Source organism: Dipodomys merriami, unplaced genomic scaffold (assembly GCF_024711535.1).
Source record: "Dipodomys merriami isolate MVZ:Mamm:240054 unplaced genomic scaffold, mDipMer1.0.p SCAF_1, whole genome shotgun sequence".
Classification (NCBI taxonomy): domain Eukaryota; kingdom Metazoa; phylum Chordata; class Mammalia; order Rodentia; family Heteromyidae; genus Dipodomys; species Dipodomys merriami.
In genome coordinates this window covers 143,043,192-143,066,259 of record NW_027202270.1, presented here as the reverse complement: position 1 = coordinate 143,066,259, position 23,068 = coordinate 143,043,192, and the positions used below count along the sequence as shown (strand labels likewise).

At 38.6% G+C, this 23,068-nt stretch overlaps 1 protein-coding gene across 2 annotated transcripts in view; it reads right to left on the bottom strand.

Moving 5' to 3' along the window:
* The window catches only part of Wdhd1 (WD repeat and HMG-box DNA binding protein 1), a 64,881-nt gene that overhangs the window by 35,669 nt on the left and 6,144 nt on the right, over nt 1-23,068 (bottom strand). For both annotated transcript variants that reach the window (XM_070033040.1, XM_070033042.1), the window contains exons 4-14: nt 20,141-20,292; nt 18,152-18,263; nt 17,943-17,993; nt 16,959-17,054; nt 13,162-13,254; nt 11,348-11,454; nt 11,020-11,161; nt 7,345-7,552; nt 4,171-4,352; nt 3,079-3,263; nt 1,280-1,521 (exon numbers count right to left, since the gene is read on the bottom strand). In XM_070033040.1, coding sequence (XP_069889141.1) covers nt 1,280-1,521; nt 3,079-3,263; nt 4,171-4,352; nt 7,345-7,552; nt 11,020-11,161; nt 11,348-11,454; nt 13,162-13,254; nt 16,959-17,054; nt 17,943-17,993; nt 18,152-18,263; nt 20,141-20,292 — 1,570 coding nt within the window. The remainder of the gene's footprint in view (nt 1-1,279; nt 1,522-3,078; nt 3,264-4,170; nt 4,353-7,344; nt 7,553-11,019; nt 11,162-11,347; nt 11,455-13,161; nt 13,255-16,958; nt 17,055-17,942; nt 17,994-18,151; nt 18,264-20,140; nt 20,293-23,068) is intronic.

Here is a 23,068-nt window from a genome sequence, read left to right as displayed (position 1 = left end):
ACTTTAACTAAGCATCACTATCCCACAATACTGTGAAATTTGGGAAATAATGTAACCACTTAATCACAATAAAAAATTTGAAAAAAAAAAAAAAGAATTGACATGATGAAAGACTTTATTGATGGAGTTTGGCCTTACCAAGTGGATTGTTAGGCATTTACTAAAATAAAGAAACTATGCAAAAAGCAAGTTTAGAAGGAAAAGCAATAGGGCTTTATGATGACGAAGTTAAGTTCCAACTATTAAAACTCCATATTCAGGGCTGGAAAGGTGGTTCAGTGGTAGAGTGCTTGCCTTCTGTGCATGAGGTCCTGGGTTCCATTCCTCAGCACCACATACACAAAAAAAGCCAGAAGTGGCACTATGGCTCAAGTGGTAGAGCGCTAGCCTTGAGCTGAAGAGCTGAAGGACAGTGCCCAGGCCCAGAGTTCAAGCACCATGAATGACAGAAATAACAAAATAACAACAAAAAAAACCCCCTCCATTTTCAGATTTCAATTGGATGCTTGATACTGGAGATAGAGTAAGATAGGTCTTGGTGATACCAACTTAGAAGTCATGGACCACAGATATATTTATAACTGTGGATTTTTATAAAATTCCAGAGTAGTTTCTCAAACTACGTTTGTCCTATATCTCATAATGCCAATTTACAGCTCTAACCAATACTAAAGAAAAACGAAATCTAAGAGTGAATATTGTCCACAGACTTTTTTTTGATATTGGTCCTGGGGCTTGAACTCATGGCCTGGGTGCTGTCCCTGAGCTTTTTCACTTAAGGCTGGTGCTCCACCACTTGAGCTACAACTCTACTTTGAGCTTTTTCGTTATTTTTTTAAGGTCTGAGACAGGGACTCAAACTCAGTACCTGATACTTTAGGTCATTGGTTAGCACTCTACCTACTGAGCCACGACTCTAACCCCTACTTCTGGCTTTTTGTGGTTGTTTTGTTTGATCCTACATACTAAAAGAATGCTTTATCTTTTAGGCATTTAAACTCTGAAAGATGTGCTTGCCAAAGGATAAGGTTTAAGCATGGAAATAACCAGACTCCATCTTGAAATCTTCTCTTTAATACAGTCTACAAATAAGATGTTGTTTTTACTACTATTAGTAAATACAACAGAATTTTCTGCAAAGACTTCACTTATGCAAACACTAAATGCAAAAGGAGGTGTATATGTCATCCAAAAAAAGAGAGCAACAACAGAAAAGCTCAAGTAATTTCCATCTTACTTAAGGTCCTAGTCAAATTATAAAACTAGGAAAAAATCCTACCTCTATGAAAAACAATTAAAAGCTGTTCTCCATGTCCTGCCATTGATACCACAGGCCCAGGAAGGCTGAAGATCTCTTTCTGAACACCGCCAATAGAAAACAATCGAAGAAGTAAGGCACTAGTGGCAGCAGCAGCCCATCCCTGACCAAGACAAATGGCTTCAATATCCTCATGCTGAGGCATATCTACCATCCACTCTTTGCTTGAATCCCAAGAGCTGAAGTGTAGGCAGTGAAGCTTGCTAAAAATTAAACAAGACAGAAACAATCCAAGTTAATAATTATGACCTCTCAATTTCCTTCTCCTTTCCTTCCTATCCCTGAGCTGGGGCAGACCCACTGTCTCCAGCATGCTAGGCAACTGCAATATCACTGAGCTATACAATCCAGCCCCATGAATTATCCTTAAAATGAAATACATAAAACCATTAAGCCACTGGGTACTTTAACTTATTTAACTCCCAAGTGACTAACACCCCTAGATTGTGGACCATTATAGCAACAAGGAACAAATATATCTCATCAGAAATATTTTAATTTCAAATTACCTGGGAGATGGTAAAAATCCATCAAATGTATCAAGAAAAGAGATCTGTCAAAGCCCAAGGCGTCCACAATAAAATAAGTTTAAAAAGAGAAATTTATAATATAAAAAATGAGAAGTGTTTTTTCAAAAAAAATTCTATATCTACATCTATTTTTCTGTCTGTCTCCTTACCTACCTATTAAAACATATAAAGGAATCTGAAGCATCAAGAGAAAGAGCAATTGATAAATAGAATATTTGGAAATGTTTCTTAAAATTACTTTCTCAGAAAGGGTGAATATGATCAAAGTACACAATACAAACATAGAAATAGCACAATGAAACTCTTTTGTATAATTAGTACATGCTATAAAGAAGATACATAAAAAAATTTCTTTTTCAAAGTGATTTCAAATATAATCTATAGTGGAAAAACATCATCAGTTCTAAAGCTAGAAATGAATTAACTACAAAACAATAAGAGAAAACAGATTTTACTTAAAATATAAAGAATATTATATGATGGCACACATCAGTATATTCTAACAGTTATTCTGGAGACAGAGATCAGAAGATCTCATCTTAGCCAGTAAAAAGCTGATGTAGTATATACCTATTTTCCCAATAAGGGGGAAGTATAAGTTAGAAGATTGCCATCCAGACTGGCCTAGGCATAATTATAGAACCCTGTTTTTAAAAAATAACAAAAAGGAGTTAGAGAGTATAACTCATATCATAGAATGCCATCCATAAAACCCTGAGTTCAAACCCCAGTATAGTAGGAAAAAAAAAATCTGTTTTGATTACAGTAGTCATACCTCAATATATACGTATCTGTCAACTCAAAACTATACATGAGTACATTTTATTTCATATAAATTATACTGCAATACAGTAAACTTTAAAAAGATTCATAACATACTAATATGGCTTCAAAGATATGCATCTGACTGTTAATAGTACTTATATCTGAGAACAGGATTCTAGAAGGAACTTTCTTTTTCTAATCATCTGTATTCCATTGTCAACGAATCTATAATAGTAACAGCACTAACAATGTGAAAGTAATTCCACATCTCATATTACAATTTATATACATTGCTTTGGTATGCAATTAGAGAATGTCATGAGGAAACAATTAGAGAAAACAGACACATTCGGAGGTATTATGAGTGTGCTGGTATATGTACCAAAAATTCCTTCTGGATTTCATTTAAAAAATATAATTAACAACTTAACAGTGCTGAACTCTCTTTCATAATATTGAATTTACCTTGCTAGTTCATCAGTGCTTTCACTCGCCAACAAAATAGCTTCATGGGAAAGATCTGCTACTGTATAATTCAAACTGTTTGATAGGTGTGTTGCATGGTGTATGGAGGTATCATGGAACTCTACGTCTATGGCATTGTCTTGCTCATCATTATAACAACGAATAATTCCAATAGAATTCCATACCTACAAATAGATAAGATTGAAGTCTAAGAAAGGCTGAAATTTTTAGAATTAGCAACTATAATACTACCAATTAATAATATTACAATTCATACTATACCAATGTTTAAGTTACGGGTGTTATCACATCAAACTATAGTTTTAGGCAACAAGAGTAAAATTATTACCAATTGAGCTACAATTGTACAAGAAATTTACAATGACTAATATTCTTTATTCATGGGAAAGTACATACTTTTATGTATATTTATTAGGCAAGGCAGCTAATATATATATATGACCATATATACCTATTTATTTTAGCATTTTAAAAACACTACACTGGCCAGGTACCAGTGGTTCAGGAGGCTGACATCTGACAATCAAAGCCAGGCCAGGTAGGAAAGTCCATGAGACTCTTATCTCCAATTAACCAAAAAACAGAAGTAGAGCTGTGGCTCAAAGTGGTAAAATGCAAGCCTTGAGCAAAAGAGCTCAGGGACAGTGTGCTCAGACCCTGAGTCCAAGCCCCACGACTGACAAAAACCCCCACAAAAACAAAAAAACAAAAAAAATCCCTACACTGCTATCCTCCTCCTCCTCCTCCTCCCCCTTCTTCCCTGCCCCTTCCTCCTTTACTGCAAACAACACTTTTGTGTTTTGTGTGTGCCTACCCTGGGGCTTGAACTCAAAGCCTGGGCACTGTCCCTGAGATTTTTTTTCCCATACAAAGATACCACCTACCACTTGAGCCACAGCTCCACTTCCAGCTTTTTGCTGGTTAACTAGAGATAAAAGTCTCATGGACTTTCCTGTCCAGGCTGGCTTCAAACCAAAATCAGCCTCCTGAGTAGCTAGGATTATAGGAGTAAGCCACTGCCACTTGGCTTGAAAAGCTATTTTAAAACTTGATTGTACATTGAAGGCTTACCATGAATCTGTGAGTAAGATGTAGGGGTGTAGAACCTGACTGGAAGGGCTTTTGTCGGGGAGTTGGCATGGGCCCATCATAAAATGGCCTTTGGGATGTTACAAGTGGTAGATTGTGACTACTGCCTGCCTGATCATCTTCCTCTTCCTCCTTGAGAAGACCAGTTTTTAGCATTGTAACATCTACAACACAAAGGATTAAAAAAGAATTATGAATACCAATATCCTGGGGGGGAGGATTGAAGACTCCAATAATCTGTCCATTCATACATAATAAATGGCATTACACATGCTAAGAGAGATAGCAATGGTACAAAAGCACTGGTAGGTGACACTCATAGTGCCTTGGCACCAATAAAGCAGTGGCATCAACTGCCAATACGACTATATTAGTGGCCCCTGTATTGTTAGCCACCATGTTCTTATGGTAAAAATACTTTTTTAATCTACATCCTTACATAGATTCTTTCTTTAAAAAGTCTTGTATGTTAAACAAAAAAGTATGATGACCACTTTAAAAAAAAATTAAGTTGGGCCAAGTGCCAGTGGCTCACCCTATAATCCTAAGGAGGCTGAGATCTGAGGATCATGGTTCAAATCAGCCTATGCAAGAAAGTCTGTGAGACTCTTATCTCCAATTAACCGCCAAAAACAGCCAGAAGTAAAGCTGTGGCTCAAGTAATAGAGTGGCAGCCTTGAGCTAAAAAGCTGAGGGACAGCTCCAGGACCTGAGTTCAAGCCCCCTCCCCCCACGCCCCCCACCCCCGCCAAAAAAAAAGTTTGGCAATAGTTTCAGTTCTAAGGTAAACTGATTATTATTTGTTATCATTATTTTAACAAAATAAGCTATGCTTATAAAGATCTGAAAATATGACTAACTTTTTGGAAATAAATAAAGCAAACCTATCATTTAAGAAAAGTAAGAGGTTGGCCACAGATGAATGGATCCAAAAATTGTGGTATTTATACACAATGGAATATTATGCAGCCATTAGAAATGACAAAATAATGGCATTTGCAGGGAAATGGATGGAGCTAGAAGGAATCATGTTGAGCGAGGTAAGCCAAGAACGAAGAGACAAACAGTACATGGTCTCCCTGATAAGTGGATGAAAAATCCAAAATGTTAGGTGATATGACAAAACTAACAGGACTTAAGAAACAAAGAACTCCCACTCATCTGGTTGATCCACTATCAAATATCCCCATGCTGCTGATCACATATATGGTATATAACATGTGAGCACCATTATATATTACAGACTGTGATAGACAATTTGGTCCAGGAAAGTTAGAATGAACTTGTGACTTTAAATGAGCATCATTATTCCACAATACTGTGAATTTCCGGAAATTATGTAATCACTTAATCACAATCAAAAAAAAAAAAAAAAAAAAGAACCTCGGGGAAGGGAGGGAGGGAGGGGATAGTACGGGGAAAACAATGGAGGGGGTAACAATGTTCAAGAGGAAGTGTACTCATTACCTGGTAACTGTAACCCTCTGTATAGTATCTTTACAATAAAAAAATTAAAAAAAAAAAAAAAAAAAAAAAAAGAAAAGTAAGAGGTTGGGAAGGTTGCTTACTGGTAGAGTGCTTGCCTAGCATGCATGAAGCCCTGGGTTTGATTCCTCAGTAACACATAAACAGAAAAAGCCAGAAGTGGTGCTGTGACTCAAGTGGTGGAGTGCTAGCCTTAACAAAAAAGAAGCTCAGGGACAGTATCCAGGCCCTGAGTTCAAGTCTCAAGACTGGCAGGAAAAAAAAAAAAAAAAAAGAGGGAAATAACAGAGAATTTATTGTCAGTGATAAAATTTGAGCTTCCAAGCAAAATTTTGGGAAACTTTCTTGGATAGGACGTAGAGTGCCTAACTAGCAAGCACAAGGCTCTGAGTTCAAATACCAGTACTGTAACACCATCTTCCTCTCCCCGTCCAAAAAAAACAAACAGGAAGCTAGTGGTTTACACCGGTAAGCCTTGCTACTTCAAGAGACTGAAGACTGAAGTTTGAAGGTAGCACAGGAAAAAAAGTCCATCTCCATCTCCAATTAACTAGCCAAAGGGCTAGACTGGAAGTGTGGCTCAAGTGACAGAGCACCAACTATGGGTGAAAAAATAGAGCACTTGGGACCCTGAGTACAAGCCCTGCTACTAATGAATGAATGAATAATAACATTTCTTTTTCTTAGTCATTCAGGTTAGATACTTAGCAATTTCATTGTTCTTTTCAAAGAACTAGTTTTTGGTTTCATAACTTTTTTTTCTTGTCAATTTCATTGAATCACATGCTTTATTCCTTCCTTCTTCTTGTTTGGTATTTATTTTCTTTTCCTAGTTTGCAAATATAATGCAAGAGTTCATTCTTCAAAAGTCATGCTCCCCCAGCCTTGAGCAAGAGGCTCAGGGATAGTGCCCAGGCCCTGAGTACAAGCCCCAGGACTGGCCCCCGCCAAAAGTACTCAATTATATTTGATGCATGAGTGGGAAAAATACTAGACTTTTTCTGTACCAGGGGCCTTCTGTGTCCCACTCGCCTTTCTAGGCCACCTTGGGCCCTTCACTGAAGCCACCACCGCAGCCCCCAAAACGTGATTAACAACAGCGTCAACTCTCGCCTGTAGTTTTGGGAACCTGAGTTTTTGAAGAAATGCAAATTTATTACCTAAACACCTTGTGCTTTGTTCTCTTCCCAACATTCTTTAAAAAAAAAAAAAATCTGTGATCCCTCCTCTATTATAAAGGAATTTGCAATAAAAAAAAAGTCATGCTCCCAACTAGAAATCACTTGGCATGGCTGATCTGAAACTTTCAATTTTAACTGAATATAATTCAGAATATAAACTTTAAGCATGATTCTGACTATATTCTGTGATTTAAATCTCTTTAAATAACAGATTTAACTTAAAAAAAAAGTTATTGGGGCTGGGAAGGTGGCTCAGTGGTAGAGTGCTTGCCTTGCATGCATGAGGCCCTGGGTTCGATTCCTCAGCACCACATAAGCAAAAAAAAAAAAAAAAAAGCCAGAAGTGGTGCTGTGGCTCAAGTGGTAGACGCTAGCCTTGAGCTGAAGAGCTGAGGGACAGTGCCCAGGCCCAGAGTTCAGACCCCACGACCTGACCCCCCCCCCACAAAAAAAAATTTATCAAGGCAAATGAACACAGTCCAATACATACCAACTGAGTTTTCATCATCTTCTAGGATGTGACTTCGATGTCTAGAACGACTGGAAACAAGTGTGAGGTCATCATCATTATCATCATCCAGAACCCCTTTTGAAAAAGAGGGAATCTCCACTGCACTGTCATGTAGAAAGTCTCCAGGATTACTTATATCATCTCCATCAAAAAGATCATTGTAATCCTTTTCCACTCTGCTAGATACCTTGAACAAATGAATATAATGTAGCACATATAAGTGAAACTCAGCTAAAAAGCTATCCCTTTTTTGGTTTTGGTGGTTCTAGGATAGACCAAATGCTTTTTGCTCTTGATAGGAAAGTGCTCTAGCACTGAACTATATAGCCCCAAGAGACAAGTCTCTCAGAAGACATTCTCCCATTTACTTTTAGTTTACTTTGAGACAAGATCTTCTTATATAGTTTTTTAGGATGGCTTGGAACTTGAGATCTCCCCATCTCAGCTTCTCCAGTGCTAGGATTACAGGCATGTGCCTGTATACCCAGCTTCACTTACCTTTTCACACATTTACTTTAAACCATCCCAGTTAAAGCTAGTTGGGAGTTTTTGTTGTTATATTTTTATGTTCAAAGAAACAAAGTGATAGAACCAATAGAAAGACAGGAAGCAAAGAAATTCAACATAAATTTCATTATTATTTTCTAGGAACATAAACATATAAACAGAAGTTAAATGTCATTGTAAACAAGTATTTCACTCACTTTACAAAGTAAGCAGCAGATACATTTCAGAAATTATAAATTATTCCTACATGATGAAAGAAATTATACAAATGTTAAGACAATATAAATTTATAATTCAGGAGCATAAATTTATCAGAAGACCACTAATAAAGAATATAGCATAAATATTTCTATGGAAATAAACATTGTTTTGTTCTTCACAGTATATATTTCTGTCATAATACCTGTCATCACTTTATATCCCTCATCATGAATACGAGGCAAAGACCCAATTTTCCAACAAGAAAATGCAAAAAATTTTTTAATTTGGGTTCATAAACTTTTAGGGCTAAAATGGCTAACTAACATTTTGTTACCATCTGTTCATTAAATTATGTTTCAACACATGAATTTAGAAGTACCTTTTCCTGTTCTCTCATTTTATTAAACATTGTCTGAATTCAGAATATGGGCCATTCTGACTGGGGTGGCCCATCAGCTGTACTGAGCATCCTGAAGAAAAAGAACTAAGCAACTCAAGGGTGGTGATGGGAGGAAGGGAATGAGAGAGAAAGAAGGAACAGCTGATACTAAGCAAAAGGAAAGTACATATCACCCGATTTGAAGAAATATCTCATTGTTAAAGTTTGTAGAGTTCATAAACTTTGTAGATTAAGGTGATGATGATTATCGTTGTGAAGGTTAAAATGTGACCTTAGCTAGGTATAACTATGCCACAGTATTGTGAAACATATGTAGAAATATTTGGAGAAATATTTGGAGAAAAAAAAAGAATATTGGCTTAAGACCCTTTTCTTACCAAGATAAGAAAACAACTAGTTTATTCAAGAATGTTAAAGCTTGGGGCTGGGAAGGTGGCTCAGTGGTAGAGCGCTTGCCTTGCATGCTTGAGGCCCTGGGTTCAACTCCTCAGCACCACATAAGCAAAAAGAAAAAAAGCCGGAAGTGGCGCTGTGGCTCAAGGGGTAGAGTGCTAGCCTTGAGCTGAAGAGCTGAAGGACAGTGCCCAGGCCCAGAGTTCAGGCCCTACGACCGGACCCCAAAAAAAAAAAAAGAATGTTAAAGCTTAAGAGCTTATATTCAGGGTTGGGAATGTGGCTTAGTGGTTGCTTGCCTACCATGCAGGAAGCCCTGGGTTTCATTCCTCAGTACCACATAAACAGAAAAAGCCAGAAGTGGCACTGTGGCTCAAGTGGTAGAGTGCTAACCTTAAGCAAAAGAAGCTCAGGGACAGTGCCTAGGCCTTGAGTTCAAGCCCCAAGACTGGCAAAAGAGCTTATGTTCAGCTTGGGGTAACTTTTCTACCAAAATGATTTCCACTTTGTGTTAGAAAAAAAACCCTATTTACTCATTACTAGTTATGTACAAAGTTTACTGCTTTTCCTACTAAATCATACTGGATAATAAAAACTGCATGGGAGATAAACTAAGGGCCTTTGTCCTGTGAGATGGAGTGTCCTCTAGCGAGATTGTCTTTGTGCCTTTCTTTCTCATTCTACTCTATGCCTCTTCTAGGTACCTATTTACCTTGCAGCACTAGACATGGCAGATATTGATAATGGAGCAATCTATTTGCTTCTTAAGTCAACTTTACTACTGTCAGCCCCACTTTCAGCAGTGCTTAGTGCTATCAAATTCTGAATCTTTGGGAATTTAGGCAGGCAAACTGAGCTATACTTTAGCTTCCCTCCATTACAATCATAGGATCCAATTCTTTGAAAAGCTCATTTCCAATCATTCTTCTATTTTCAACTTTCTAAGATTTTTTTTCTTTCAGTGTGGGGCTTGACTCTGGACCTGGGCATTGTCCCTCAGCTCTTAAGCTCAAGACTAGCACTCCACCACTTGAGCCACAACGCCATATCCAGTTTTCTGGTAGTTTACTGGAGATAATAATCTCACAGACTTTCCTTCCAGGGCTGGCTTTGAACCGTGATCCTCAGATCTCAGCCTCCTTAGTAGCTAGGATTACAGTCATGAGCCACTGGCACCTGGCTCTAAAATTTTATTAATGACATTACTTTATTTTCTCTACCCTTATGTAATTAATCATTTAATCCCCCCCTGAGGGTAATTTTAAAGGGCTTTCATGAATAGAGATCATGCCAATTGGTAAAAAGATTAAAAAGTTGAGGACTGAGTTGTGACTCAAGTGGAAGAATACTTTCCTAGGAAACATGAGGCCCAGTGTTCAATCCCCAGTGCCACAAAAAGGGGGAAAAAAGGTAAAAGAAAGTTTTCTTTTCTTTTTTGCCGGTCCTGGGACTTGAACTCTGGGCCTGGGAGCTGTCCCTGAGCTTCTTTTGCTCAAGGTGAGCGCTCTACCACTTGAACCACAGCACCATGTCCAGCTTTTTTTTTTGTTGGTCATGGGCCCTGAACTCTGGGCCTGGATGCTGTCCCTCAGCTCATCAGCTCAAGGCTAGCACTCTACCACAGTGCTAGACACAGCGCCACTTCTGGGTTTTTTTGCTTATGTGGTGCTGAGGAATCGAACCCTGGGCCTCATGCATGCAAAGCAAGCACTCTACCACTAAGCCACGTTCCCAGCCTCTATCCAGCTTTTTTGAGTGGTTTATTTGACATAAGAGTCTCACAGAGCTTCCTGCCCAAGCTGGCTTCAAACCTCGATCCTCAAATTACAGCCTCCTGAGTAACTAGGATTATAGGCATTAGCCACTGGCACCCAGCTGAAAGTTTTCTTTATTATAGACAATTGCTAGGGCTGAGGGTATGGCTCTTATAGTAGAGCATGTGCCTAGAAAGCACAAGGCTCTGAGTTCAAACCACAGTACTACTGAAATCAAAACAAATTTTTAAAAAGTCTATAACTATAAATAACTGCTGAGCATCAAAGAACAGAAATATGAATTATAATTTCACAAGAGCATATGGTAATTTGTTGTCTTCAAATACATTCAAATGCAGAAACAGTTGGGAGAAAATGCTCTACCTTAATCCACATTACCTTACTTCTTGAAGTCTTTCCACTGGAGTCACAGACATTTTCCAGGAGCCCAAGATTTCCCTCAGCATCAGTGTAAGATATCTGATCACAAGTAGGATGCCAGGCCAGGCCACAAATTGTATAACCTTTCTCATGTTTCACCCTAAAAATTATAAAGAGCAAGCTCTTTAAAATACTGTTAAGAAAAATATAAACTGTGAGGTTCTTTAGATAATTTGTGGTTAGAAAAGGCTTTTGACAATCTAGAAACTGTACATGTCAATTTTAAAATAGTTCATAGTAATACAAAAACATAATAGAAATGAGCAAAAAAGAACAGGAATCATACCTTTCCATGCAGACTTTGGTTTCCACATTCCAAACTATAATTAAACCATTAATGCTACCTGCAGCTAAATACTGACCACAGGGAGACCAGGTTACTACATTGAGGATCTGTAATGAAAAACAATAAATAACATCTTATTTTAAACTAATATCCACTATCACCAATTTTTAAAGTTCCTATTCTCTATTATTTATAAATATATTTGATATACAAAAGATAAGACAAAGACTTGTTTTTTATTTTTACGTTTTCAAGAAAAGAGAAAATTGCCACAAGAAAATTATATCAGTGTCAAATTTTAAAAGTAAAATCTTGGAAGTGGCACTGTAACCAAAATAGTAGAATGCCAGCCTTGAGTAAAAAAGTTCAGGGACAGTGCCAGGCCCTGAGTTCAAGCCCCACAAAAAAAAAAAAAAAAAGTAAAATCTAAAAATAAATCATCTTGGAAATAGACAGTACAGGGCTGGGAAGGTGGCTCAGTGGGAGAGCACTTGCCTTGCATGCTCGAGGCCCTGGGTTCGATTCCTCAGCACCACATAAGCAGAAAGAAAAAAGCCGGAAGTGGCGCTGTGGCTCAAGTGGTAGAGTGCTAGCCTTGAGCTGAAGAGCTGAGGGATAGCGCCCAGGCCCAGAGTTCAGGCCCCACGACCGGACCAAAAAAAAAAGAAATGGACAGTACAAGGTACCCTCTTACCATCCATTCACCATCAAGATGAAGACAACCAATAAGTGAAATAAGTGACCCTTCCTAAGTCAGTATTCACCTACTGGGCCTATGATTCCTTAATTATAAAATATGTGGGTAGGGAAAAAATGAGGGAGGGGATAACAAATGTACTCTCTACCTTACTTATATAACTGTAACCCTTCTGTATATCACTTTGAAAATAAAATTTATACTTAAAATATCATGTGGGGGGGGGGAGGGAGGGCTTGGGAAGGTGGCTCAGTGGTAGACTGCTTGCCTTGAATGCATGAGGCCCTGGGTTCCATTCTTCAGCACCACATAAGCAGAAAAAGCTAGAAGTGGCACTGTGGCTCAAGTGGTAGAGCCTTGAGCTGAAGAGCTGAGAGACAATGCCCAGGCCTAACGTTTAGAACCTATGACCGACCAAAAAAAATAATAATAATGTGGGTATGGGTGTGTGTACACACGTGCATGTGTCTAAAAGAGAGAACTACAATAATAACTTTCCTCTAAAATTTAAGATATGAAAAAGACAGAGACCAGAGAATAAGCAAGAAGAACGTACTAACCTTTCTTGCTCTAACATTCCACTTACTTTACAATAAAAACAAAAATTGCTCTAATTATTAAGCTAGGGTTAAATTTGATTTTAGACTTCAAAAGTACTTTTTTCCTTATCAAAGCTTATAAGAGAAAGGTCATGTAAGAGTTAGAAATGCTGGGAATGTGGTCTAGTGGTACAGTGCTTGCCTAGCATGCATGAAGCCCTGGGTTCAATTCCTCAGTACTACATAAACAGAAAAAGCCAGAAGTGGTGCTATGGCTCAAGTGGCAGAGTGCTAGCCTTGAGCAAAAGAAGCTCAGGGACAGTTTCCAGGCTGAGGTCAAGCCTCAGGACTAGCCAAAAATTAAAAAAAAAAAAAAAGAGTTAGCAATCTATCATGGAGAAGGCTAGTCTTTTTTCTTAAAACACACACACACACACAAGTACGTGCACAAGCTTGTGCACGTGCGTGCTCGTGTGCGCAAATAGTGGGAAACTTTTCTCCACTTCCCACTGCAACAGTATTTGGTGGAGTAGCCATTAAGTATTCCTATGGTCTCCTGAAAGTGTCACAAAACCTACCTGAGAGATGAAACTATCTGAAAGATCGAATTGATTACTCCATGTTTCTCTTCTATATAACTTTACAGATTTTTCCACAGGAATTGCAAGTAACTATTAGAAAATACAAAATTTAAACAAAAGTTTATATAAGTTCAATTTGAAAAGGATAAATTTATAAAACATACATACATTTATAAAACATATAAGGAAGCTAGGTGCCAGTGACTGACACCTGTAATCCTAGCCACTCAAGAGGCTGAGATCTGAGGATCACAGTTCAAAGACAGCCTGGGCAAGAAAGTCCATGAGACTCTTATCTTCAATTAACCACCAGAAAACTGGAAGTGGCGCTGTGGCTCAAGGGGTAGAGCTCTCACTTTGAGCTGCAAAGCTCAGGCACAGTGCCCAGGCCCATAGTTCAAGCCCCCCAACCAACAAAAAAATATATAAGGAAATTTTAATTTTAATTGAAACAAAACAAAAATTTATTTAAAATACTGAAATAAGAAACATGGGTGATGGGGGGAGAATAGGGGTAGTGGGAGAGGGAAGGGATAGTAAGAAAAAAACAAAGGAGGGGGTGACAATGTTTAAAAAGAAATGTACTCATTGCCTCACTCAGGTAACTTTACAATAAAATTGAATTAAAAAAAGTTGGAGACTTCAAAAAAAAAACCCCATGGATGATCATTTTACTATTTGGGAATAAAAAACAGACAATACTTAGCCTCATTATTATTTTTGCCAGCCCTGGGACTTGAACTCTGGGCCTGTGCCCTGTCCTTAAGCTTTTGTATTCAAGGCAGCACTCTACCTCTTGAACCACAACACTACTTCTGGCTTTTGTGGTTAATTGATGATAAATTCTCACAGCCCAGACTGGCTTCGAACCTCAATCCTCAGATCTCAGCTTCCTGAGTAGCTAGGATGACAGTGTCAGCCACCAGCACTTGGCTTAATAGTAATTTTAATACTATTTCTAAGGGAATCTAGGTTCTGCATCTCAATATTCAGCTCATTTTCCTAAAAGGAAATCTGAATCCTTTGAATATCAAAAATGCAAAGAAAAGAGAAATTTATAGAGTGGAGTTGTGCCTTATGTGGTAGAGCACCAGCCTTGCATGAAAAAGCCAAACACGATCATGAGGTCCTAAATTAAAACCCAAGTCCTGGAACAACAACAAAAACAAAGTTTAAAAAAATTCTAAGCTCAGCCGGGCGCTGCTCACACTACTTAGGAGGCTGAGATCTGAGGACTACTGTTCAAAGCTAGCCTGGGCATGAAAGTCCGTGAGACTCTTAAATCCAATAAATCCCTCAGAAAACTGGAAGTGGCACTGTGGCTCAAGTGGTAGAGCACTAGCCTTGAGCTGAAGGACAGCACCCAGACCCAGAGTTCAAGCCCCATAAGCGAAAAATAAAAATAAAAATTCTAAGCTGGATGCTGGTAACTCATGTCAGTAATTCTAGCTACTCAAGAGGCTGAGACCTGAGGATTTCAGTTCAAAGCCAGCCCAGTGAACAGGTTATGAGATTTATCTCCAATTAACCAGCAAAAAGCCCAAAGTGGAGGTATGGTTTAAGTAGAAGAGAGCCAGCCTTGAGAGAAAATGCCAAGTGAGAGTATGAGGCACTAAGCTCAAGCCCTAGTACTGGAATCAAAAAAAGAGAAAGCCGGGCGCTGGTGGCTCATGCCTGTAATCCTAGCTACTCAGGAGGCTGAGATCTGAGGATCGCGGTTCAAAGCCAGCCTGGGCAGGAGAGACCGTGAGACTCCTATCTCCAATAAACCACCTGAAAACCGGAAGTGGCGCTGTAGCTCAAGTGGTAGAGTGCTCGCCTTGAGCTGAAGAGCTGAGGGACAGCACCCAGGCCCAGAGTTCAAGCCCCACGACCGACAAAAAAAAAAAAAAAAAAAAAGAGAAAAAATTAACTTCTTACATAATTCCTCCAAATTCCAGATTAGCAATAAATAAACAAATAAATAACTACTGTAGGAACTGGGGATGTAACTCAGTGGCAGAGTGTACACTTGGCATTCATGAGGATTAGCACCAAAACAAAACAAAGTATTTTTTCCATGCTTATAAAAATGAATTATTAATATTAGCTTTACTTCCAATTAGATTACCAGCAGAGAAAAGTACTAAAGTATACAGGATTCTCTTTGAGCTCAATGACTACTTTCACACAGCATGTACACTCTTCAAAGTTGACATGACCCCGTCGGCACTGGTGGCTCACACCCATAATCCTAGCGAAGCAGGAGGCTGAGATCTGAGGATCCAGGTTCAAAGCCAACTTGTGCAGGAAAGTCAATGAGACTCTTATCTCCAATTAACCACCAAAAACCTGGAAGTGGAGCTGTGGCTCAAAGTAGTAGAGTGCTCGCCTTGAGCAGAAAAGTGCCCAGGCCTCATTTCAAGCCCCACAACCAAAAAAAAAAAAAAAAAAAGTTGACATGACACAAAGCATATATTCTGAAAAAATCTTCCATCCCTAAATCCTACTTCTATCCAATGGCAAATATAAACAGAGTATATAGGAATGCATATGTACATATACTTAACTATTTGTGGAAAAGTAACTTCTTAGACATCTTTCACTCTATTTTATTTTATTTATTATTACTTCTTCTTTTTTTTTTTTTTTGTCAGTTGTGGGGCTTGAATTTAGGGCCTGGGCACTGTCCTTAAACTTTTTTTTCCCCCCTCAAAACTAGCACTCTGCCACTCTGAGCCACAGCTCCACTTCCAGTTTCTGATGGTTAATTGGAGAGAAGTCACACAGACTTTACTGCCCAGACTGGCTTTGATGCTCAGGTCTCAGCCTCCTGAGTGGCTAGGATTACAGGTGTGAGCCACCAGCACCTGGCAATCTTTTACTCTTTATTAATAAGCATTAACATCCTACTGATACCTGCCCTGCTATAGCTTAATCTTTTTACATAACAATGCATCTAAAAGATCATTCCCTAGAAGGAGATAAAAGATCTTCATTCTAACGATTACAGACAATTTTACTTTCAGGACTACCCACAATTAATTTATCCAGTTTTCTATACATGAACAGGTAGGATGTTCCAAATCTTCCACATGGTGCGATATTTTTGTTCTACATACTCTGCAGTGCAGATGTATGAATATGTTCACAGGATTCTTCTGTTGTTCACTTAGCTGGAATGACAGACACAGCTACCACATCCAGCTTTTATTGGTTGAGATGGGATTTTGAGAACTTTTTGCTCAGGCTGGTCTTAAACCTCAATCCTCCTGATTTTAGCTTCTGAAGTAGTTAAAAGAATCTTTTAAAAATTGAAATATTTTCCGGGGCTGGGAAGGTGGCTCAGTGGTAGAGCATTTGCCTTGCATGCCTGAGGCCCTGGGTTCGATTCCTCAGCACCACATAAGCAAAAAGAAAAAAAGCCGGAAGTGGCACTGTGGCTCAAGTGGTCGAGCACTAGCCTTGAGCTGAAGAGCTGAGGAACAGCGCCCAAGCCCAGAGTTCAGGCCCCACGACCGGAACCCCCCCCCCCCAAAAAAAAATCGAAATATTTTGGAAGTGGAGCTGTGGATGAAGTAGTAGAGCACTAGCCTTGACCACAACGAGGCTCAGGGACAGTGCTCAAGCAGTGAGTTCAAGCCCCATGACTGACCAAAAAAATTATACATATATATTCAATATTAAGTATTTGTCATAGGGATCTAAAATTTATAATTCAAATGAAAATTATAATTAAAAATACTATTCTTACACTGAAAGTTTACAAGAACTGTAAGAGATAATTTAAAGGTTCAAAAATAGAAGCTATTTACCTTTCCACTTTTTGGCTGCCAAGCAAGTCTGCAGATAGATTTTGCATTTACCACATCGTTGCATTTTTGTAGTAGTGGCCAACTAATAGCACATGTCTGGATTTTTAAAAAAGAAAATTTATTTCCTTTTATGATAACTCCCCCCAAACAGTTCATTTAATAGGCATTTTCTTCAAACTGACATATATCTCAGAAAAAGCCATTTATTACTTTGATTACAAAACTTTTTTAACCTAAATTGTTCCAAGTTCTTCAGATATACAAGTCTTAAACATATTTGCATATATATGTCTTAAATAAGAGTATTAAGTCTCAAATAAGAGTATTTTCTGTGCAGAATAGGCAAACAATATACCATATACTCACTGAATAAATATGTATGCAGAAAAAAATCCCTCAGTATATTAAAAATTTAATATGTCTACAAAAATAAATAAAACTTGAAATGTTTACTATAAAACATTAAGGGGTCAAAGTCAGAACTAAATATTTTAAGAATGAGGGAATGAACTGTGGCTACTAAGGCATACCTGTGCAGAAATTCTTTCCAACAGCCACAGTACTTCAAAAATTCCAAATATGGTCTAATTGCCTCATGAAGACCTAACTGTTCCCTTTATCAATCCAGAAAGCATTTTCTTCACATATCCTTTAAAACCTACTGTCAAATGCATATGTAATTCTCTAAGTATGGTCTATGCCTTGTGTTTGTACCACCAACATCCAATACAAAACCCAACATATGGTAGTTAATTGTAAACTTATATAGAATACATAAATCATTCCCTTTGTTGATTAGGCATAAAAGCAATCAGTCTTTCACATTGTTCTACAATTTTACAATTTAATCACAAAAACAATACTAAAGCTATCTGAAACACGCTACAAAAAAGTAAGTATTTTGGGCCAATAATAAAATATGTGACAGCCAGTATAAGACAGAAATCGACAAAAACAGTTTTAAATTTAAATTGATGAATTTACCTGATCAGGGATGTGCCACACTCTGACAGATCCATCACAGCTAGCTGATGCCTGAAGGAATAAAAAACACATTTCCCTAAAATTACAGCCATAAAACAACATAGAAATTGGTTCAATTGATTCAATCAAATAACCTTTCACAACAGGATGAAAATAACTTTATACACACTCAGGAAATACACAAAAAGGGTGGGTGAGAGGATAATTACCAGAAAGATGTCCTTAGGATCAAAAGAAAGACTTAAAACAGGGGCATCGTGTCCTCGAAATGTTTTCTGTTGGCTACAATCCACCACATCCACAATTTTGACAAGAAAATCACTATAAATAGTAAAAGTAATGCACATAAATATATGCTAATACAAAAGCCTCTGTTATCATTTCAAAATCACAAGAATGAATGTTGTATCTTAATAGTAACTTGAAAAATTTGGCACTCAAATTTAATGATCAGCCTTTCAGTCTTTATAAAGATACTGAAAACACAAGTCAAAATTTCTTACACTGTTAAAATACAAATCTTCTGAACAGTTACATCTTAAGCTCTTATTATTTGGTAATCTAATTATAGTCACATTTGAAAAGTACTATGTGTTTCATTCTACCTCAACAAGTCAACCAATTACATTTATCCTATGAAAAATAAGCATCAAGGGAACCTGCAAAAATTCAGATTGTATAATCCAGGTTACACCAAAAAAAATTTTTTTTAATTTTATTTATTTTTATTTTTTTTATTTTTATTTTTTTTTATTGTGAACATACTGTACAGAGGGGTTACAATTACATGGGCAAGATAATGAGTACATTTCTTATCAAGCATTGCAGCCTCCTCCTTTATTTACCCTTCACATCCCTTCCCAGCCTCCCCACGCCCCCCACACCAAAAATTTTTTTAATTTGTATCAAACTATCACCATTCCCTGATCTCTTTTAATAGTCTCTGAGTAAATAGTCTGCAAAGCAATATATTTTCTCAATTTATAAAACAATCACAAGTTTGTCATAGAACATTTTATTAAATTTCATCCACCTTAAGTGAGGTAAGCCAAATTCAGAGAGACAACTGGCACACATGCTCTCTCATATGTGGAAGCTAGGACATGATAAAACTCTAGGCATTCACACACAGTGAAACCAATGGAACACACTTTAGGTGAAGAACACAAAGGTGCAATACCACTGTGCCTATGATCATATAAAATTATATATATAAAGTTATCAAAATGAACTCCAGGAAATGGAAATAAAGACTTTTTTTCTTTTTCTTGTCCTCTTTTGTTTGTTTTTCTGTCTCTGAGAGGGTAAGAAGACACAAAAATGGGAAGAATATAGGGTGAACAAAGGCAGCAGTGGTACTCAGTAAAAATTAGGTTGAAAATGAACTGTATAACATGGGTAGAGATGAGAGGGGAAAACTGGGAGAGAATGAGGGAAGAGATGACACTGTCCAGAAAAAAAAACGTATTTCATGGGCTGGGAATGTGGTTTAGTGGAAGAGTGCTTGCTTAACATGCATGAAGCCCTGGGTTTAATTCTTCAATATCACATAAACAGAAAAGGCTGAGAGTGGCACTGTAAGAAGCTCAGGGACAGTGTCCAAGCCCTGAGTTCAAGCTGTAGAACTGGCAAAAAAAAAAAAGAAAGAAATGTACTCATTACCTGACTTATGAAACCATAATCCCCTCTGTATGTCACCTTTATAATAATAAGAAAAAAAATTTTTTAAAGAGAAAAAAATTTTATCCATAGGAATTTACTACAAAGAAATCTGGATGTGCAGGCAGGTGTGGTTACTCAGGAAGGAGGCTAAGATCTGAGGATCACAGTTCAAAGCCAGCTCAGGCAGAAAAGTCCCCATGAGACTCTAATCTTCACTTAATTACTCAAAAACCAGAAGTAGGCTGTAGCTCTAAGTGGTAGAGCACTAGCCTTGAACAAAAGAGCTCAGGGACAGCACCCAGACCCTGAGTTCAAGCCCCACAACCAACAACAAAAAAAAACACCACCTGCCTAGCAAGCATAAAGCTCTCAGTTTAAACCCTGGTACTACACTCTCTTGTCCCCCCAAAAAAACCTTTATACTAAAGATTTAATAAGAACAAATACAAATTCATTGCTCATAATCCTAAAATATTATCCTGAAATAAACAAATGAGGCTTTGCCTTCTAATATTTTTCTTCTGTCAGAGCCTTACCTTGATCCAGCAGCAATTTTAGTACCATCTCCATTAAAGATCACATGGTTTGCATTTGTAGTGAAGCGAGTCAATATGCCATCTGGAACTCCTTCAGGAAATGTGTGGACTTGAACAGTGTTGTTGGAAACTGCAGTGACCAACTTTCCATTCTAAAAGAAAATAAAAGTAAGAAACACTGGCATAACAAACCCAATATGGTTGGCAGCATCCCAGTACCTATATACCGAAAACTCCTATAAGAAATAAAAAGCCAGGCTGGGAAGTTGGTTCAGTGCCTCGCATGCATGAGGCGCTGGGTTCGATCCCTTAGCACCACATAAGCAGAGAAAAGCCGGAAGTGGTGCTGTGGCTCAAGTAATAGGGCACTAGCCTTGAGCTAAAGAGCTGAGGGACAGCGCCCAGGCCCAGAGTTCAGGCCCCATGACCGGAAAAAAAAAAATGCCAGGTGCTGGTGGCTGAGATCTGATGATCGTGGTTCAAAGCCAGCTCAAGCAGGAAAGTCCATGAAACTCTTATCTCCAATAAACCACCAGAAAACTGGAAGTGGGGATGTGGCTCAAGTGGTAGAGCACTAGCCTTGAGCTGAAGAGCTGAGGGGCAGGGCCCAGGCCCAGAGTTCAAGCCCCACGACCAAACCCCCTCCCCCCCCAAAAAGAACCTATGTCAGAGATTTAAGCGATACATCTAAAAGCTGAGGAATGCTGGAACTGTGAAAGAACCAGAACCTAGGAGACAGCATAAAACGGATTCTCCCTCAGAGCACAGGAGCCAATCTATCCTCTCACATAGATGAGATCACAGGCTGGTTGACTGAGAGGAGATCTCAATGACTTTTGCCTGGCATGGTCTTGAACCCCAACTCTCCCATTTCCACATCCTGCATAGCTAAGATTACAGAAAATATCAGGGATTACATACAGAGCGACCACACCCAGCTCACTTTGCTCTCTCATAAAAAGTTTCTTGGGATGCAAAATGGTGGATTAGAAACATGCCATTTTTACTCTGAGAAGAATCTTGGGTCACAGAACAGTCTAGATTCTGAAGTGAGAAATGATGAGTAAAAACTAAAAGGGAGGTAGCAAGGAGGCAGAAAATTATAGAAAGACTATATTAGCAGAAGAAAAGCAGTGAGGAGCTTCTGGGATTCCCTGGCACTCCCCACACCTCCAGCTGATTGGACAAGGGGAAAAAGACTGCAATACAGATAAAACAGATTCTTTAGACAGAGTGCCAACTCTACCTCTGGGGGAAAGCCCACACAACTCCCACACCTTAACCTTAAATGGTTTTGTGAGAGAATGACCACTAGTATGAAACAACAGCCTTGGTGAAGAAAGGCATTCTTTGGATCCACTTGTTTCAGAGTTCAACAGTGAGTTGCTGTCTCCAGAGAGCCTACACACCCATGTTTATTGCAGCACTGTTCACAACAACTAGTGGAATCAGCCAAGTTGCTAAATAACAACTGGATAAAGATATGGTACCTATGTTCCTAGAATATTACCTAGCCATAAAGAAAAATTAAATGTCAGTTGCAGAAAAATGATTGGAACTGGAAAACATCATGGTGACAGAGACAACCCAAGCTTAAAAAGCCAAATATCCCTCATGTGTGAAACACACACACACACACACACACACACACACACACACACACACACACACACACACACACACACACACACACACACACACACAGAGGACATAATTCTAACTGTGGAACTATTTTTAAGAGGATAAGGGAAAGGAAGGAATTATACTTTTAAGCAAAATTGAAATGTTCTCCCTTTTCCTTTTGAGGGGAAAACTAAGTGGTTTTGGTTTTTTTGTTTGTTTGTTTTTGTTTTTGGGTCCGGTCATGGGGCCTGAACTCTGGGCCTGGGCGCTGTCCCTCAGCTCTTCAGCTCAAGGCTAGCGTTCTACCACTTGAGCTACAGTGCCACTTCCGGCTTTCTTCTTTTTGCTTATGTGGTGCTGAGGAATCGAACCCAGGGCTTCATGCATGCAAGGCAAGCACTCTACCACTGAGCCACCTTCCCAGCAAACTCAGTGGTTTTTAGCTCACTGCTTTGGTTTAAATGTGTCCCCAAAAAGTCTGTTGGAAACTTAATTACCAACACTATATAGTGTTGGGAGGGGAGACTAATAAGAGATGATGAAGCCATGAGAAATCTGCTGCCATAATCTGGAAGTATGTGAGTTCATTAGAATCAATGAGTTGGATCTTCTTATTTTCTTGCTTTCTCTTTGCCCTTCCAACCATGGAAGTATGCAGTCATGTCCTCATCAAGCCAGGCATCCCTGGCTCCCTTCTACAATACTAGCTACTCAGGATCACACTTTGAAGCAAGCAGAGAATGGGCAGAGAAGTCCATTAGACTCCTATTATCCAACAAAAAGTTAGACTAGAGTTGTATTCAAGTGGTAGAGAATCATCTGTGAACAAGAAGAGCATGAAGGCTCAAGTTCAACACACGCACGCGCACGCGCGCGCACACACACACACACACACACACACACACACACACACACACACACACACACACACACACACACACACACACACACACACACACACACACACACACACACCTGCCCTACTTCCCATACTCTTCATCAGATGCCAGTCCCTTGATTCCAAGCTTAAGAATCTCCAAAATCATGAAATTGTGAACAAGAAAATTTCTGCTCATTATAATTTCTCAAGTCTAGCCAGGTGCCAGTAGCTCACAACTGTAATCCTGGCTACTCTGGAGTCTGAGATCTAAGGATCTCCATTCAAAGCCAACCTGGGCAGGAAAATCCATAAAACTCTTTTTTTTTTTTTTTGGGGGGGGGGGTCTATAGTATTGTTACAGCAGCCCAAAATGGATTAAGATACTCATTATCCAAATAACCTAAGGAATTATTTAAAACTATAGG